Source organism: Rhinopithecus bieti, unplaced genomic scaffold, assembly GCF_001698545.2.
Source record: "Rhinopithecus bieti isolate Rb0 unplaced genomic scaffold, ASM169854v2 scaffold_28055, whole genome shotgun sequence".
Lineage (NCBI taxonomy): Eukaryota > Metazoa > Chordata > Mammalia > Primates > Cercopithecidae > Rhinopithecus > Rhinopithecus bieti.
Genome location: NW_016812914.1, coordinates 404,199 through 419,746, shown reverse-complemented (window position 1 = coordinate 419,746; position 15,548 = coordinate 404,199). Strand labels below are relative to the sequence as shown.

General features: G+C 53.4%; 1 protein-coding gene and 1 long non-coding RNA gene across 2 annotated transcripts in view; one reads left to right on the top strand and one right to left on the bottom strand.

Annotated features, from left to right (window-relative positions):
• The window catches only part of LOC108512095 (uncharacterized), a 32,022-nt gene extending 18,197 nt beyond the window's left edge, over nucleotides 1–13,825 (bottom strand). The window contains exon 1 of the long non-coding RNA XR_001880493.1: nucleotides 13,527–13,825. This is a non-coding gene — a long non-coding RNA (uncharacterized LOC108512095). The remainder of the gene's footprint in view (nucleotides 1–13,526) is intronic.
• Nucleotides 13,826–13,900: 75 nt separating this feature from the next.
• Nucleotides 13,901–15,335, top strand: ZNRF4 (zinc and ring finger 4). The gene is given in 4 exon segments (XM_017847258.1): nucleotides 13,901–14,512; nucleotides 14,515–14,684; nucleotides 14,687–14,749; nucleotides 14,752–15,335. Coding segments are annotated over 4 exon segments (1,287 nt in total). The 5' UTR covers nucleotides 13,901–13,971; the 3' UTR covers nucleotides 15,265–15,335.
• Nucleotides 15,336–15,548: the final 213 nt, after the last annotated feature.

The window sequence follows — 15,548 nt, the reverse complement described above, 5'->3', positions numbered from 1 at the left end:
ATGGCTCCCATCTTCCTCTGGGTCAAAGCCCAAGTCCTCACTGAAGCCCACAAGGCCCTGCATGACCTGCCCTATCCCCTCCCTGCCCTCCTTTCCTCCCTGTCTCTCCCTTGCTCCCTCTGCTGCAGCCACACGGGCCTCCTGGCTTTTCCTCCAATACACCAAGTGCAGTCCTACCTCAGGGCCTTTACACGGGCTGAAATGCTCTTCCCCCAGCTGCAATAACTTCATTTACTTTTTTTCCTTTTAAAACATGTTGACCAGGTGTGGTGGCTCACACCTGTAATCCCAGCACTTTGGGAGGCCGAGGCAGGTGGATCACTTGAGGCCAGGAGTTCGAGACCAGCCTGGCCAACATGGCAAAACCCCCGTCTCTACTAAAAACACAAAAAAATTAGCCGCGTATGGTGGCATGGGCCTGTAATCCCAGCTACTTAGGAGGCTGAGGCAGGAGAATCGCTTGAACTCAGGAGACAGGGTTGCAGCGAGCTGAGTTTATGCCATTGCGCTGCAGCCTGGGCAACAGAGCGAGACTCCATCTCAAAAAAAAAGAAAAGAAAAGAAAGAAAAGAAAACATTATGTCAAGGATGTGTTTCAAGAAGGCAGTGACTCCAGCACCATGCCTGGCACACAGTAGTTGCTCAATAAAGATTCCTTCTACAATGGAAGGGATTAGTCATGAACCCTCAGGAAAAAAAAAAAAAAAAAGCTTTATATTCCCAAGAACTGCCTGGAAGCATTTGGCTGTGGACGCCAATAGAGATATTAGGGGGAGAAAAAAAAAAGGGTCCAAATTTTGGTTGCCTCCTCCTGCCTTTAATTATTTTGTCGACAAGGCTCACAATTCAGTAAGTCAAGGTGGCATTTGAGAGGGACGGTTCCCTTTAGCGTAGCTGACAGCTAATTTGTGGGAAGTTTAATTACAGGCGGCGTTAATTAACTGGCAGAGTGCTGGGCAAGGAAGGCAGCCATCTGTTCCTAAAAACGTCCTCCCCTCCTGGGCCTGGCTGGGAGGCTGTGAGGGGTGGGCTAGGAAGAAGACAGGGTGTGGGGAGGAGGCGGGGACAGAGGAGGCGGGAGGAGGGAGGACCTGGTGATGAGTCATGGCCTTCCTCACACTGTCAGGGCTGAGATCTTTGGCAGTCAGCCTCCTCCACTGACCTCTGGGAGTGCCAGTAACAGTTTCTGGGAATCTGCCTCTCATTGGTTGTATCATGAGGAGCAGAGGGTATGGGACACAGGAGGTGAAGAGCCCACTATTCTTAGCCCACATTAGAGAGGGTTGGCACCTACCAAAGGAGGTTGGGATAAGGAACTGGGACAGAGCCAGGGGTGAAGGACATGCTGAGCAGTCTTGGCCTAAGAGGAACAGATCACTCTGTCCCTGTTCCACAATGAACTCCTTCATTCTGACCATTCTTTTTTTTTTTTTTTTTTTGAGACGGAGTCTCGCTCAGTGGCCCAGGCTGGAGTGCAGTGGCACGATCTCGGCTCACTGCAAACTCCGCCTCCCGAGTTCATGCCATTCTCCTGCCTCAGCCTCCCAAGTAGCTGGGACTACAGGTGCCCGCTACCACGCCCGGCTAATTTTTTGCATTTTTAGTAGAAACAGGGTTTCACCGTGTTAGCCAGGATGGTCTCAATCTCCTGACCTCGTGATCCGCCCGTCTCGGCCTCCCAAAGTGCTGGGATTACAGGCGTGAGCCACCGTGCCCGGCCCACTCTGACCATTCTTCATGGGGGTGGTACAGAAACAGCAACAGCCTCTGGAGGTGGGCTTTTTTTTTTTTTCCTTTTATAGAGACGGAGTCTCGCTCTGTCACCCACGCTGGAGTGCAATGGTGCAATCATAGCTCACTACAGCCTCAAACCCCTGGGCTCAAGCAATCCTCCAGCCTCAGCCTCCCAAGTAGCTGGGACTACAGGTGCACGTCACCACACCCAGCTAATTGTTAAATTCTTTGTAGATATAGGGATCTCTCTGTGTTGCCCAGGCTGGTCTCAAACTCCTGGATTCAAGTGTTTCTCCCACCTCCGCCTCCCAAAACTGAGATGATGAAGCTGAGTTTGGGATTACAGGCACAAGCCCCTGACTTGCAGAGATGGACTTTTGAATTTTAATATTAGCTTTGTCCCTGCTGTTTGCCCTGGGGCAAGTCACTTAACCCCTCTGGGTTCAGTTTCCTCATGTGGAAAAGGGGGTTGATTAGAGCAGAAGCTGTTGACATTTGTCTTTTTTTTTCTTTTCGTTTGTTTTTTGAGACAGAACTTCACTTTGTTGCCCAGGCTGGAGTGCAGTGGCGCAATCTCGGCTCGCTGCAACCTCCGCCTCCTGGGTTCATGCAATTCTCATGTCTCGGCCTCCCGAGTAATTGGGATTACAGGCACCTGCTGCCACGCCCTGCTGTTTTTTTGTATTTTAGTAGAAACGGGGTTTCACCATGTTGCCCAGGCTGATCTTGAACTCCTGAGTTCAGGAAGTCTGTCCATCTCAGCCTCCCAAAGTGCTAGGATTACAGGGGTGAGCCACCATGCCCGGCCTATCATTTGTTTTTCTAGAATAATTGAACCCAAGTATTTTCAGGCTACTGAAGAAATCTCTGTTATTAGGAGAACTGTGTATGTGTATTGAAAGGAGCAAAGTATTCGATAAGGTTGAGAATTCCTGTGCCTTCTGCAACCCTGGGCCCTCAGATACCCTGTTCCTTCCACCTGGAACACCCTTCCCACCCCTGCTCAATTGCTTTGGTTTTACTTACCAGTCTTGACGTGGAAGCTTCCTTCCTGGGAAGCCTTCCTGGATCCTCCAGGTTGAGGCAAGTGCCTCTCTGGGTGCCTGCGGGACCTGTGTGTCCTCCATCACAGCACTAATCACCCTGCCCCTGCCTGGTCACACTTCCCCACTGGACTGGAAGCCCCAAGCAGGCAGGGACTGGGTGCCCAGCAAAGACCTGAAGAATTAGGTAGTCAGTGCTTGTGTGGACAAATAGCGAGAGCTACGACCCATACATTGCAAAGCAGAGGCCGATGGAATTCAAAGTCAGAGCCATTTAAAAATGGGCCAGGCCAGGTGAGTAGCTCACACCTGTAATTCCAGCACTTTGGGAGGCCGAGGCGGGAGGAACACTTGAGGTCAAGAGTTCAAGACCAGCCTGGCCAAGATGGTGAAACCCTGTCTCTACTAAAACCGCAAACATTAACGAGGCACAGTGACAGGCACCTGTAATCTCAGCTACTTGGGAGGCTGAAGGCAGGAGAATCGCTTGAATCCAGGAGGGGGAGGTTGCAGTGAGCTGACACTGTGGTGCTGCACTCCAGCCTGAGTGACATGGCGAGACTCCAGCTCAAAAAAAAAGAAAGAAGGAAGAAAAGGAAGGAAGGAAGGAAGGAAGGGAGGGAGGGAGGGAGGGAGGGAGGGAGAGAGAGAGAGAGAGAGAAAGAAAGAAAGAAAGGAAGGAAGGAAAAGAAAAGAAGAAAGAAAGAAAAATGGGCCAGGTGCAGTGGCTCACACCTATAATCCCAGCACTTTTGGAGGCTGAGGTGGGAGGATCACTTGAGGCCAGGAGTTCGAGACCAGCGTGACCAACATGGCGAAACCCCATCTCTACGAAAAATAAAAAATAAATAAATAAACAAATAAGCCGGGCATGGTGGCGGGCACGGTGGCGGGCACCTGTAATCTCAGCTACTCGGGAGATTGTGGTGGGAGGATTGCTTGAACCCGGGAGGCAGAGGTTGCTGTGAGCCAAGATCACGCCACTGCACTCCAGCCTGGGTGACAGAGTGAGACCATGTCTCAAAAATAAATAAATAAATAAATAAATAAATAAATAAAATACATTTTAAAAACAGAGAAGAATGACTCACGTGCAGGAACGAGCTCCCCGTCGCCACAGGCATGCAAGCACATAGTCAGGGGTTCTATCCTGAAGGTGGCCTCCTCAGCTCACACTGGGATTCCTTTCCACACTCTTTGCCCCCATTTCCTCCCTGAAGCCTTGGCAAAGGGCAAGAGGGAACTGCACTGGGTTTTGTGTGGGGGAGGGAGGTGCTTGGGCCTCCATGCTGCTGTAGCCCTGTATTTCTCCACATTTGTCTCCCCTCCAGCAGGGACCCTGGGCCAGAGCCCCGCTCAGACCCCGGAGCACAGGCCAGGCACTGAGGGCGTTAACAGCCCTTGTTGACTGTGAGTTGAAGAGCAGGTGGGTTTTCACCAAAGCAGAGACTGATTTCCGAGTGGGTCTGACGAGCCCTGCACCTTTCGGGGTACGTGGCCCTGGGCAAGTCATGGCTCTTCTGTGGCACAAGTGATCCTCCTGCCTCAGCCTCTTGAGTAGCTGTGACCACAGGTGCACACCACCATACCTGGCTTTTTTTTGTTGTTGTTTTGTTTTGGTTTGGTCTTTTTTTTTTTTTGTAAAGATGGGGTTTCACTATGTTGCCCAGGCTGGTCTCGAACTCCTGGACTCAAGCAATCCTCCTGCCTCAGCATTTACAGGCTTGTTAAGGGGGAATTCAGGAGAATGTGGGGGTTCCTGGCGAGCGTTTCATTCAGTCATTCATTCATTTGCTAAATAACCACTGAGCACCTACTGGGTGACATCTATATTCTGGGCATGCTAGGGACAAAGTCTCCAACATTGTGATGCTCACAGTCTATTGGGGGAAACAGATAATTTTAAAAAGCAAAGCATTATGTCAGAGAGTTGTAAATCCAGTGAGGAAAACTTCAGCAAGGCAGAGAAGTGAGGTTCCTCAGGATGGGGTAGTTGCAGCTTAAACGGGCTGCCAGGGGTGGCCTCAATGAGGCACTGATATTTGATCTGAGAATCAAAGGAAGTGAGAGAGGAAGCCGTGTGGAAACAGCATCCTAGGCAGAGGCACAGCCTGTGCAAAGGCCCTGAGGCAGGACCACACCTGGCGTGTCGGAGGAACATCGAGAAGGCCTGTGTGGCTGGAGCAGAGTGAGGGGAAGAGGGGGAAGAAGAGAGGGTGGGGAAGGGATGGGACAGGACTTGCAAGGCATTGTGGCCATTGCTTGAACCCGGGAGGCAGAGGTTGCTGTGAGCCAAGATCACGCCACTGCACTCCAGCCTGGGTGACAGAGTGAGACCATGTCTCAAAAATAAATAAATAAATAAATAAAATACATTTTAAAAACAGAGAAGAATGACTCACGTGCAGGAATGAGCTCATGTGCAGGAATGAGGGCCATGGGGAGGATGTGGGCTTTGACCCAAGGAAGGTGGGAGCCATGGAAGGTTATAGGCAGAGGAGGGATGGTGCCTGAGTCAGGTGCTCACGGGTGCCCTCTGGCTTTTGTGGAGGGAACAGTCTGTGGTGGGTTGAGGGTGGGATCTGGGAGACCAGGGCGGTGGAGACTGTGCTGGTCCCTATGAGTGGTGACAGTGCTGGAGGCAGGAGTACAGGGATAAGTGGATGGGTTCAGGATTGGTTTTCAGAGCAGAGCCCAGAGGGCCTGCTGAGGGAGGGGTCCGGAGAAAGGGAGAGGGAAGCTGAGCTGGAATCCCAAGTTTCTGGCCTGAGGCCCTGAAAAGATGGAGCTGCTGGCTGGGCGCAGTGGCTCACGCCTGTAATCCCGGCACCTTGGATGGCTGAGGCAGGCGGATTATTTGAGGTCAGGAGGTCGAGACCAGCCTGGCCAACATGGTGAAACCCCGTCTCTACTAAAAACACGAAAGATTAGCTGGGCAAGGTGGTGGGTGCCTATAATCCCAGATACTCTGGAGGCTGAGGCAGGAGAATTGCTTGAACGCGAGAGGCAGAGGTTGCAGTGAGCCGAGATTGCGCCACTGCACTCTAGCCTGGGTGACAGAGCAAGACTGTCTTAAAAAAGAAAAAAAAAAAAAGATGGAACTGCTGTTCTTGAACATTTCAAGCCAAGTCACTAGGAGAGACCCATGAGAGCTCTGATATCCTCACACAGTTGGGGCAGTCCTGGGGTCAGGGAGTCCTCAGAAATGAGTTCAAATCCTGGCTCTACCACTGCTCTGCTGTGCAACCTTGGCAAGTTGCTTTCTCTCTCTGGGCTCAGTTTTCTCAGCTGTCATTCAGATACACCTCCTTTCTGGCTCCTCTACATCTCAGCCAAGGGCTCTGCCTCCAGAACTGGCCCACTTTCACCCCTCCACACCCACCCATCAGCTCCTGCCTGGATCAAGACCGTCACTTCCTCCCTCTCCACACCTCTCCGCCCGTCACTCTCCGCATCAAAGGAAGCCTTTAAAAGCATTAATCAGCTCCCTGTGGCAAAAGGCTTGAACTGCCACTTCACCAAAGAAGACACACAGATGGTAAAAAAAAAAAAAAAAAAAAAAAAAAAAAAAGCACGTGCAAAGATGCTCAATGCCATTAGTCACTGGAGAAATGCAAATCCAAACCACAGTGAGATATCACTTCACACTTGCTAAAACGGCTAAAATTCTTTCAGCTGACAATACCAAGAGCGGGTGAGGATGGCGAGCATCCGAAGCTCTCCTACGCTGCCCATGGGAAGGCAAAACAGTGCAACCCTTTAACTCTTTACGAAGTTAGACGTACGTTCACCAACCCCCGCCCCCAGCAATCCCGCTCCTGGGAACTCGCCCAAGAGACATGGAAACATGCGTCCAGTCCGTGCAAAACCCCGTACCTGGCTGTTTCTAACAGCTCTGTTCCTAATGTCCCCAAACTGGAAGCGATCCAGCAGGTGTGTTTGCATAAACAAACCGGGTCACCTCCACGCAGTGGAGCGCTATTCGGCAGTCACAAGGAAACTGCACCCGAGACACGCAACAATGTCGGTGATTCTCAAATGCATTCTGCAGAGTGAAAAACGCCAGACACAAAAGGCCGCCCACTGTATGCTCCCATTTATAATGATGTTCTGGAAATTGCTCAGGGAACCCCCGGGTGTGTGTTTAACTCCAGGAAAGGGCTAGGGGCAGAGACTAGGGTATGTGTGTGAGTGGAGGTGGAGTGAGGGTTGGTTGGCTGGTTTTCTTTTTTCTTTTTCTTTTTCCTTTTTTTTTTTTTGAGATGGAATCTTGCTCTGTCGCCCAGGCTTGAGAGCAGTGGCGTGATCTCAGCTCACTGCAACTTCCGTCTCCTGGATTCAAGAAATTCTCCTGTCTCAGCCTCCCGAGTAGCTGGGACTACAGGTGCATGCCACCACACCCAGCTAATTTTTGTATTTTTAGTAGAGACGGGGTTTCACCATATTGGCCAGGCTGGTCTTGAACTTCTAACCTCAGGTGATTCACCTGCCTTGACCGCCCAGTGTGCGGGGATTACAGGAGTGAGACACCGCGCCCGGCCTGTTTTTTGTTGGTTGAGACAGGGTCTTCCTCTGTTGCCCAGGCTGGAGTGCAATGGTGTAATCGTGGCTCACTGCAGCCTCAACCTCCTGGGCTCAAGTGATCCTCCCGCCTCAGCCTCTCAAGTAGCTATGACCACAGGTGCACACCACCACGCCTGGCTTTTTTTTTTTTTTAGTACAGACGGGGTCTCATCATGTTGCCCAGGCTGGTCTCAAACTCCTGGACTCAAAGCGACCCTCCCGCCCCAGCCTCCCATAGTGCTGGGGTTACAGGCGTGAGCCGCCATGCCTGACCAAGACAGGTTTTGTCCACTGGAGCATTCCCAGCAGAGGACAAAGGGACATGAGGAAGCATTTTGGGGAGATGAGACTGTTCTGTATCTTGATTGTGGTGGGGTTCCATGATCATGCATTTGTCAAAACTCGTAAATCTGTAGACTAAATGTTAATGACCACTTCTCCTCTGCTCCCCGGTGTAGTCTCCCCTGGCTACACTGCCCTCTTCGACGTTTCCTGCCGCTGGACCTCCAGACTTGCTGTTCCCTCTCCCTGGAATGCTGTTCCCCACATCTCCCTTCATGTCTTTCTGTGGTTGAATCGTTCCCATCTCTTTTTTTTTTTTTTTTTTTTGAGTTGGAGTTTCGCTCTGTCGCCAGGCTGGAGTGCAGTGGCACGATCTCAGCTCACTGCAACCTCTGCCCATCTCTTGGGTTCAAGCGATTCTTCCTGCCTCAGCTCCCTGAAGAGCTGAGACCACAGGTGCACGCCACCACATCCGGCTAATTTTTTGTATATTTAGTAGAGATGGGGTTTCACCATATTGGCCAGACAAGTCTCGAACTCCTGACCTTGTGATCCACCCACCTAGGCTTCCCAGAGTACTGGGATTAGAGGCATGAGCCACCGCACCCAGCTGAATCGCTCCCATATGTCACCTCCTCAGGGAGGCCCTCCCTGATCACTCCTAACTAAATTCACCAGCCCCCTCCCTAACCTGCTACTCCATCACCCCGTTGCACTAAAACAAACAAACAAACAAAAAACACTGCAATTCATTAGATAATAAACTCCCTGAGAGTGGAGGTCTCTCTTGGTCACAGCAGTGTCCCCAGCACAGCACTAGCAGATAGTAGGTGCTCATTAAATATGGATCGAGAGGCAGGAGTTCGAGACCAGCCTGGGCAACATGACAAAACCCACTACAAAAATTAGCCAGGCATGGCGGTGCACGCCTGTAATCCCAGCTACTTAGGAGGCTGAGGTAGGAGAATTGCTTGAACCCAGGAGGTGGAAGTTGTGGTGAGCCGAGATTGTGCACTGCACTCCAGCCTGGGTAACAGAGCAAGACCTTGTCTCATTCTAAAAAAAATAAAAAATAAAAAAAAATAAAGAGGCGGTTGAGTGAAAGAGCAGAGCACGCGGGGCTCTGTGAACCCGGGTTTAAATCCAGGCTTGGCCCTGGTGTGCTGTGTGGCTTCAGGTAAATCGTATCACCTCTCTGTTCCTCAACTGGAAGGTGGGATTAACACGCCTCTCTTGCAGGAGTGTGGGGAGGTTTAATCCAGCAGGCACCAGCCCTTAGCTCCCTGAGTCCTCCTGTGGGCAAAAGCCCTAAACCTCGTTTGCAGATGCCCTGGAGCCTACCTAGCCTTGCCCAGCCAGGGTGCAGCCTCAGGGAATGCTTGCTGAATGGCAGAACAGACAAATCAGCGGCAACACAAGCAAATGCCTTTGCTTTGTAATTAAGTTCGCTTGGTAATTAAGTCCTCAAACATCCCAGCCCTCCCTCATCTTAGCCCTAAGGACTTATTTTGCAGTTTTCCAAAATGCTCACAATCAACTGCACCGCCTGTCCCTTTGCACGGACTGTGAACCGGGCATCCCCCGGTGCGCTCTTTCCCCCAACTTCCACTTTTCTTGCCAAGTTCCTACTTGTCCTTCAGGTTCACTTGAAATCTCCTCTCCTCCAGGAAGCCTGCCCTGCACCCCATTCTCTGGGCTCCCTCAGCCCTGGCTGTCCAGGTCCATCTCTCCCCCAAAGCCTGGGGCTCCTTGAGGGCTGGGCAGGGGCCCAAGAACTGTATTTCCCAGCGCAGATGTAGGCACTGAGTGGGGAACCCTTAATACTCAGTGACTGCCTTCATGGGGCCAGGGTTCAAATCCCAGCTCAGTCACTTTGCGGCTTTGTAGTCCTAGTGAGTCTGGTCCCATGTCACAGACTCAGTTTCCCCCCTCTGGAAGATGGGGCATCCACAGGAACCTGGCCCTGGCTGCAGGGGGTCAGTGAAGTTTCCTGCAAAGCGTGGTCATCCGCCCAGCAGGCTGCATTGCTCAGTGGCAGTTCTGAAAGCTCCTGCCATCCCCAAGTGCCCCGCTCCTCTGGGGCTCAATTTCCCCATTTGGCCACACTCCCCCTTAGACAAACACAGATGGGGCACCACCTGGCTGGGCAGGAGGGGGCCTCGGCAGCTTCTCAGGAAGAACAGCAGCCAAGGTGGGGGCTGGCGGGGCTGGCACGGGCCAGCCTCGTTAAGCTGCCAGTCCTTGGCACCACTCTGCTTTCGTGGAGGCGGCTGGAGAAGGGCCCAGGCCTGGCTGTTGGGGGACTGAGGAAGCTGGGATGAAGCTGAGACCCTTTTGCAGAGGGGGCAGGCCCTGAGTGATGGCAGGAAGTTCTATGTTCACTTATTAAGCATCTACTGGATGCCAAACCAGGCTACTCAGGCAGGGCGTTTGCTGTGCTGTTCTAGCTGCCAGGATCACATTTCCTGTTCATAGCATTATCTACTGCTCATTCTGATCTCAGTCTAGAAAACACCACCTCCAGGAAGCCTTCCAGTTTCTCTAGAATAAGCCAGGTGCCTCCCTTTGGGTTGGCACAGTGCCTGAGTTTTCCCCATCACAGTTTGATCACTCAATATCTACTTTTAGAAATGGGGTCTTGCTCTGTGGCCCACTGCTGGAGTGTAACGGTATGATCAGAGCTCACGGTAGCCTGTAGCTCACTGTAGCTCAGGCAATGCTCCCGCTTCAGCCTTCCGAGTAGCTGTGATCACCCAATATTATAACTGGGCTGTGGGCGGGTCACTTAGGCCATCAACAAATGCAGACAGAGCACTTTGTAGGTGGCAGACACTATGCTTATCACTGTTCACACTCAGCGAACCCCATGGTGCAGGTGCTGATGCTACCTCTTTTTTACAGAAGGGGCAACTGAGGCTCAGAGTGGTTGAATGGTGGAGTGAAGCCACATGGCCTGGAGTCTGGTACACAGAAGGGCCCGGAAAAAGCTGATTTCCATTCCCAGGGACAGTAAGCTCACTCACCACTGAAGGAGGCCTAAGTTGGAGGTGTGGGGATTCATTCATTCAAAAAATATGTATTGGCCAGTCATTGAAGGCCAGGTTACTCAAGTGTGTCAGAGTGACAGGTGGTGCTGGACACTTCCAACATCCATTCTCTCATCCCCCATAGTAATAGAAGTCCTGGTTTTCAGCTGAAGAGTTGGTCATTCAGAATAAAGACTACGTTTCCCAGCAAGCTTTCTGCCAGGCATGGCCACATGACTCATTCTGGCCAATGCAGTATGAGCAGAAGTGGTGCCTGGGATTTCCAAGAAGTGTCCTTAAAGGGGCAGAGTCAGCTCTTCCTCACTCTTTCCTCCTTATTGCCTGGGAGGCAGATGTGATGGCTGGAGCGCACACAGCTGCCTTGTCCCATGAGGAGGAGGCCACTTACTGAGGATATGGTGGATGGAAGGACTCTGGGTTGCAGACACCACAGCATCTCCATGCCATCGCAGGACTGACTACTCACATTTCACATTCAGGAGCAAATCAGCCCCATATGCCTACACCGCTGCAGTTGGGTCTTGCATACCACAGCCAGCCCGAGCCTGACCACTACATTTGTCCCTCTCTCCTTCTGTTTTTCTACCCTCGCCTCCCCTCATGCCTGCTGGACTGAAAAGCCTGCTTCCGCTTGGTAGCACTGGCCTGCAAGGGCTGTCCACAGTGGCCAAGGCAGCGGCCTCTGGATAGTGCAGCGTCTGTTTGCGGCAGTAGACACAGCAGGGGCAGGAGTGCCACAGGGGCCAGGCACGGTGGCTCACAAATGTAACCCCAGCACTTTAGGAGGCTGAGACGGGCAGATCACTTGAGGTCAGGAGTTTGAGACAAGCTTGGACAACATAGCAAAACCCCGTCTCTATTAAGATACAAAAATTAAGGCTGGACGCGGTGGCTCAAGCCTGTAATCCCAGCACTTTGGGAGGCCGAGGCGGGCGGATCACGAGGTCAGGAGATCAAGACCATCCTGGCTAACAAGGTGAAACCCCGTCTCTACTAAAAACATAAAAAATTAGCCGGGCGTGGTGGCGGGCGCCTGTAGTCCCAGCTACTCGGGAGGCTGAGGCAGGAGAATAGCGTGAACCTGGGAGGCGGAGCTTGCAGTGAGCTGAGATCGCGCCGCTGCACTTCAGCCTGGGCGACAGACCGAGACTCCATCTCAAAAAAAAAAAAAAAAAAAAAGATTCAAAAATTAGCTGGGGAAGGCAGCATGTGCTCATGGCCTCAACTGATCTGCCCGCCTCAGGCTCCCACAGTGCTAGGATTATGGACATGAGCCACCGTGCCCGGCCTCGTCTCCTTTTCTTAGAAGGAAAAGATCTGCATAGATCTTATTTCCAAATAAGGTCCATTGACAGGGGATGGTCAGAACCAGGGGTTAGGGGTTCCACATCTCTTCTTGGGGCCACAATTCCACCCACTACATGGTATAAGAGATTTGTGTGGGAGGTGAGCTCAGGAAGCTCTGGGAGAGAAGTGGATGGGGAAGGGAAGGAGACAGTAGCAGGCTCATTGACAAGACAGTACTGGGTTCATTGACTTCTGGGGCTCATTCGACTGGGGACCTCTAGGAGACACAGTAGAACATACTTCAATTTGTCCCATAAGAGGGAGGAGGGAGTGGGGGCATTTATCTACCACTTCCCATCTGTCACTGGCTGAGGGCTGCTCTGGGAGGTATTAGGCCAACACAGAAAACCTAAAGACTAAGTAGTCAGCCCGGCAAAGTGAAGTTGAGGAGCAAGAATTCTGTTCCAGGCAGAGGGAACGGCATTTGCAAAATTCTAGAGGGGAGCAAAGCAAGATGCCTCTGGGGCATTGCAAATCATCCAGGCTTCAGAGATCGGCAGGGGCCCAACCACAGGGGTGCATGTAGGCCACAGAGAAGAGTGTGGCCTTTACCTGGAGGGCAATGGGGAACCATGGGAGAGTTTAGAGCATGGGAAAGACTATTATGCCCATGTTACAGGTCTGGAAGCTGAGGCGCAGAGAGGCTAAGGGATTTAGCTGATGTCATACAGCTTTTTTTTTTTTTTTGAGATGGAGTCTCGCTCTGTCGCCCAGGCTGGAGTGCAGCGGCCTGATCTCAGCTCACTGCAAGCTCCACCTCCTGGGTTTATGCCGTTCTCCTGCCTCAGCCTCCCGATTAGCTGGGACTATAGGCGCCCGCCACCTCGCCCGGCTAGTTTTTTTTTGTTTGTTTGTTTTTGTTTTTTTTTTTTTTCGTATTTTTTAGTAGAGACAGGGTTTCACCGTGTTAGCCAGGATGGTCTCGATCTCCTGACCTTGTGATCCGCCCGTCTCGGCCTCCCAAAGTGCTGGGATTACAGGCTTGAGCCACCGCGCCCGGCCGTCATACAGCTTATGAATAGCAGAGACAGAAATCCGACTTGAGTGGGCTGCAGACAGATTGAGGTTGTGAAATTTGGGGGATGGGGACTGGGGAGAAGGTGAGGCCAATGCCCAGGGCTGAAGCTCAGGCCGGGGGCACAATTGGAGACCTAGCTGGAGAGGCAATGCTATAGGGAAGAGAATGAAGCTGGTGCAAGCCTGGAGGCCAACCTGGCGGTGAGGACTCGGGACCCCTGACCCCCACCAGCCCCACCCTGATCCCGGCACTTCACCCTCCCTCCAAATCAAGTCCAGGTGGGCTCTGAGGATATATGAACTCAGACCTGAGTAGGACAAAAGAGCCAGCTACGGAGAGAAAGGGCTTTCCAGGCAGGAGGCCCAGCCCATGCAAAGGCCCTGGGGCAGGATCCTGCCTGGTGTATTGGAGGAACAGCAAGGAGACCTGTGTGGCTGCAGCAGAATGAGGGATGGTGAGAGGGGGTCAGGAATTTGGGTTTTAAGCACTGACCTCATTGTAGGAGGGCGTGGCTTGAACAAGTCTGGGTCCCTCTTGGAGTCTTAGACAAGGGTAACATTGCACCTTCTACAGTGTGTTGCTAGGAACCTCCAGAAGCTGATGCTGGTAGAGTCTTAGCACGGTGAGGGCTGAATCTGCACCGCTGGGGGCCAGCAGCCCTTTTGTGGCATCCCTGGGCCTCTTTGGGGCCAAAGATGCCCTGAACCTTCAAGAAGTTTTCTCAAAGATTGCCCAGGCACCGGCAAATCACAGACCTAGGAATGATCCATTGGTTACAGGCCCAGGCAGCTGGCAGCTCCCGGGACAGAATGTACCAGGGTGATGTCACAGAAGCTGGGGGCATCTAGAACCCTGGGGATTCCTGGTCTCCGTGTCATCTGCCAGAAAGGCCACCTGCGCCAGCACCTCCTGAGTCTGGCCTTCAAAGACACGATGCATGCTGCGCTGCCGTCCGGGGCCCTTAATGCTTAGAGCCACCAGGGTAGCAGTGGCTGCGTCGCTGCCTCTGAGCCACGCGGTCATTCCAACTCAACCGCCCTCGCATCCTGGCCACAGGCCCCCTGGGAGGCCCCGGAGATGCCCAAAGGCCCCCTGCCTGCCGTCTCCAGTGGGACCTAGCAGCACACAGCCAGCGAAGAGGGTGACCATGGAGTGGCCACGGCCGGGCCGAGCCCTGGTGGCGGTCAAAGCCTTGCTGGTCTTGTCGGTGCTCCAGGTGCCCGCGCAGGCGGTGGTCCGGGCCATGCTGGAAGACAACTCAAGCTCGGTGGACTTTGCGGATCTGCCAGCGCTGTTCGGCGTCCCGTTGGCCCCCGAGGGCATACGGGGCTACCTGATGGAGACCAAGCCAGCCAACGCGTGCCATCCCGTCGAGGCCCCGCGACTGGGCAATCGCTCTCTGGGTGCCATTGCACTGATTCGCCGCTACGACTGCACCTTCGACCTCAAGGTACTGAACGCCCAGCGCGCTGACTTCGAGCGGCCATCGTGCACAACGTCTACTCCGAAGACCTCTTGAGCATAGACCCACGTTACGAGACCTGAGGGAGCCAGATCGCCATCCCCTTCGGTGTTCGTGGGCAGGCTGCCTCGCAGGACCTGCGGGTACATCCTGGCTGCGACAAGTCGCCCATCGTGCTGCTCCTGCCCGGACGACCCCGCCATGCCACGACTGGAACCGTCACCTGGTGCTGACCTGTGTCCTGGCGTCTGGGCCCGTACCCTGGCCCTGGTCGTATCAACCCTCATTGTCGTGAACCGCCTGTGGCTCTGGGCCCAGGCCTGCTGCAGCCACAGACGGCCGGCGAAGACGTCTACCTGCCAGAAGGCCCAGGTCCGCACCTTCACGCGACGCAACGACCTGTGTGCCATCTGCCTGGATGAGTACGAGGAGGGCGACCAACTCAAGATCCTGCCCTGCTCCCACACCTACCACTGCAAGTGCATTGACCCCTGGTTCTCCCAAGCCCCCCAGCGCTCCTGCCCCGTGTGCAAACAGTCGGTGGCCGGCACGGAAGATAGCTTTGACTCCACCACTGACAGCTTCAGCGACGAGGACCCCTCCCTACCGGGCCACCGGCCCCCCATCTGGGCCATTCAAGCCCGGCTACGCTCCCGAAGGCTGGAGCTGCTGGGCTGCGCCAGCCCCCACTGCCACTGCAGCACCACGCCCCTGGAGGCAGAGGATACCACTGTCTCCCCAGTCCCTCCTGAGGCCCCTGGTCCGTAAAGATCTAGGGTAGGGAGGGCGGGCGATGAGGAATGTTTCTGGTCTGAAAAGAATAAAGTGGGTTTGAAAGCAGATTCTCGCCCATCCCCCATCAAGCCTAAGGCCAGTGCCTGTTTCTGCGGGCGAGCGAGGGGAGGTGAGGGCTGTGGGCCCTTTTTGGGGCAGCTGTGACCATGGTGCCGGAGTGGCTTTGAGACGGGGCGTCCGTGCTTTGGTTCCAGTCCCAGGCACACGGGCTGCTGGTCCTGGATGGCCCTTATTCTTCATTCACACTTTTTCTTTTT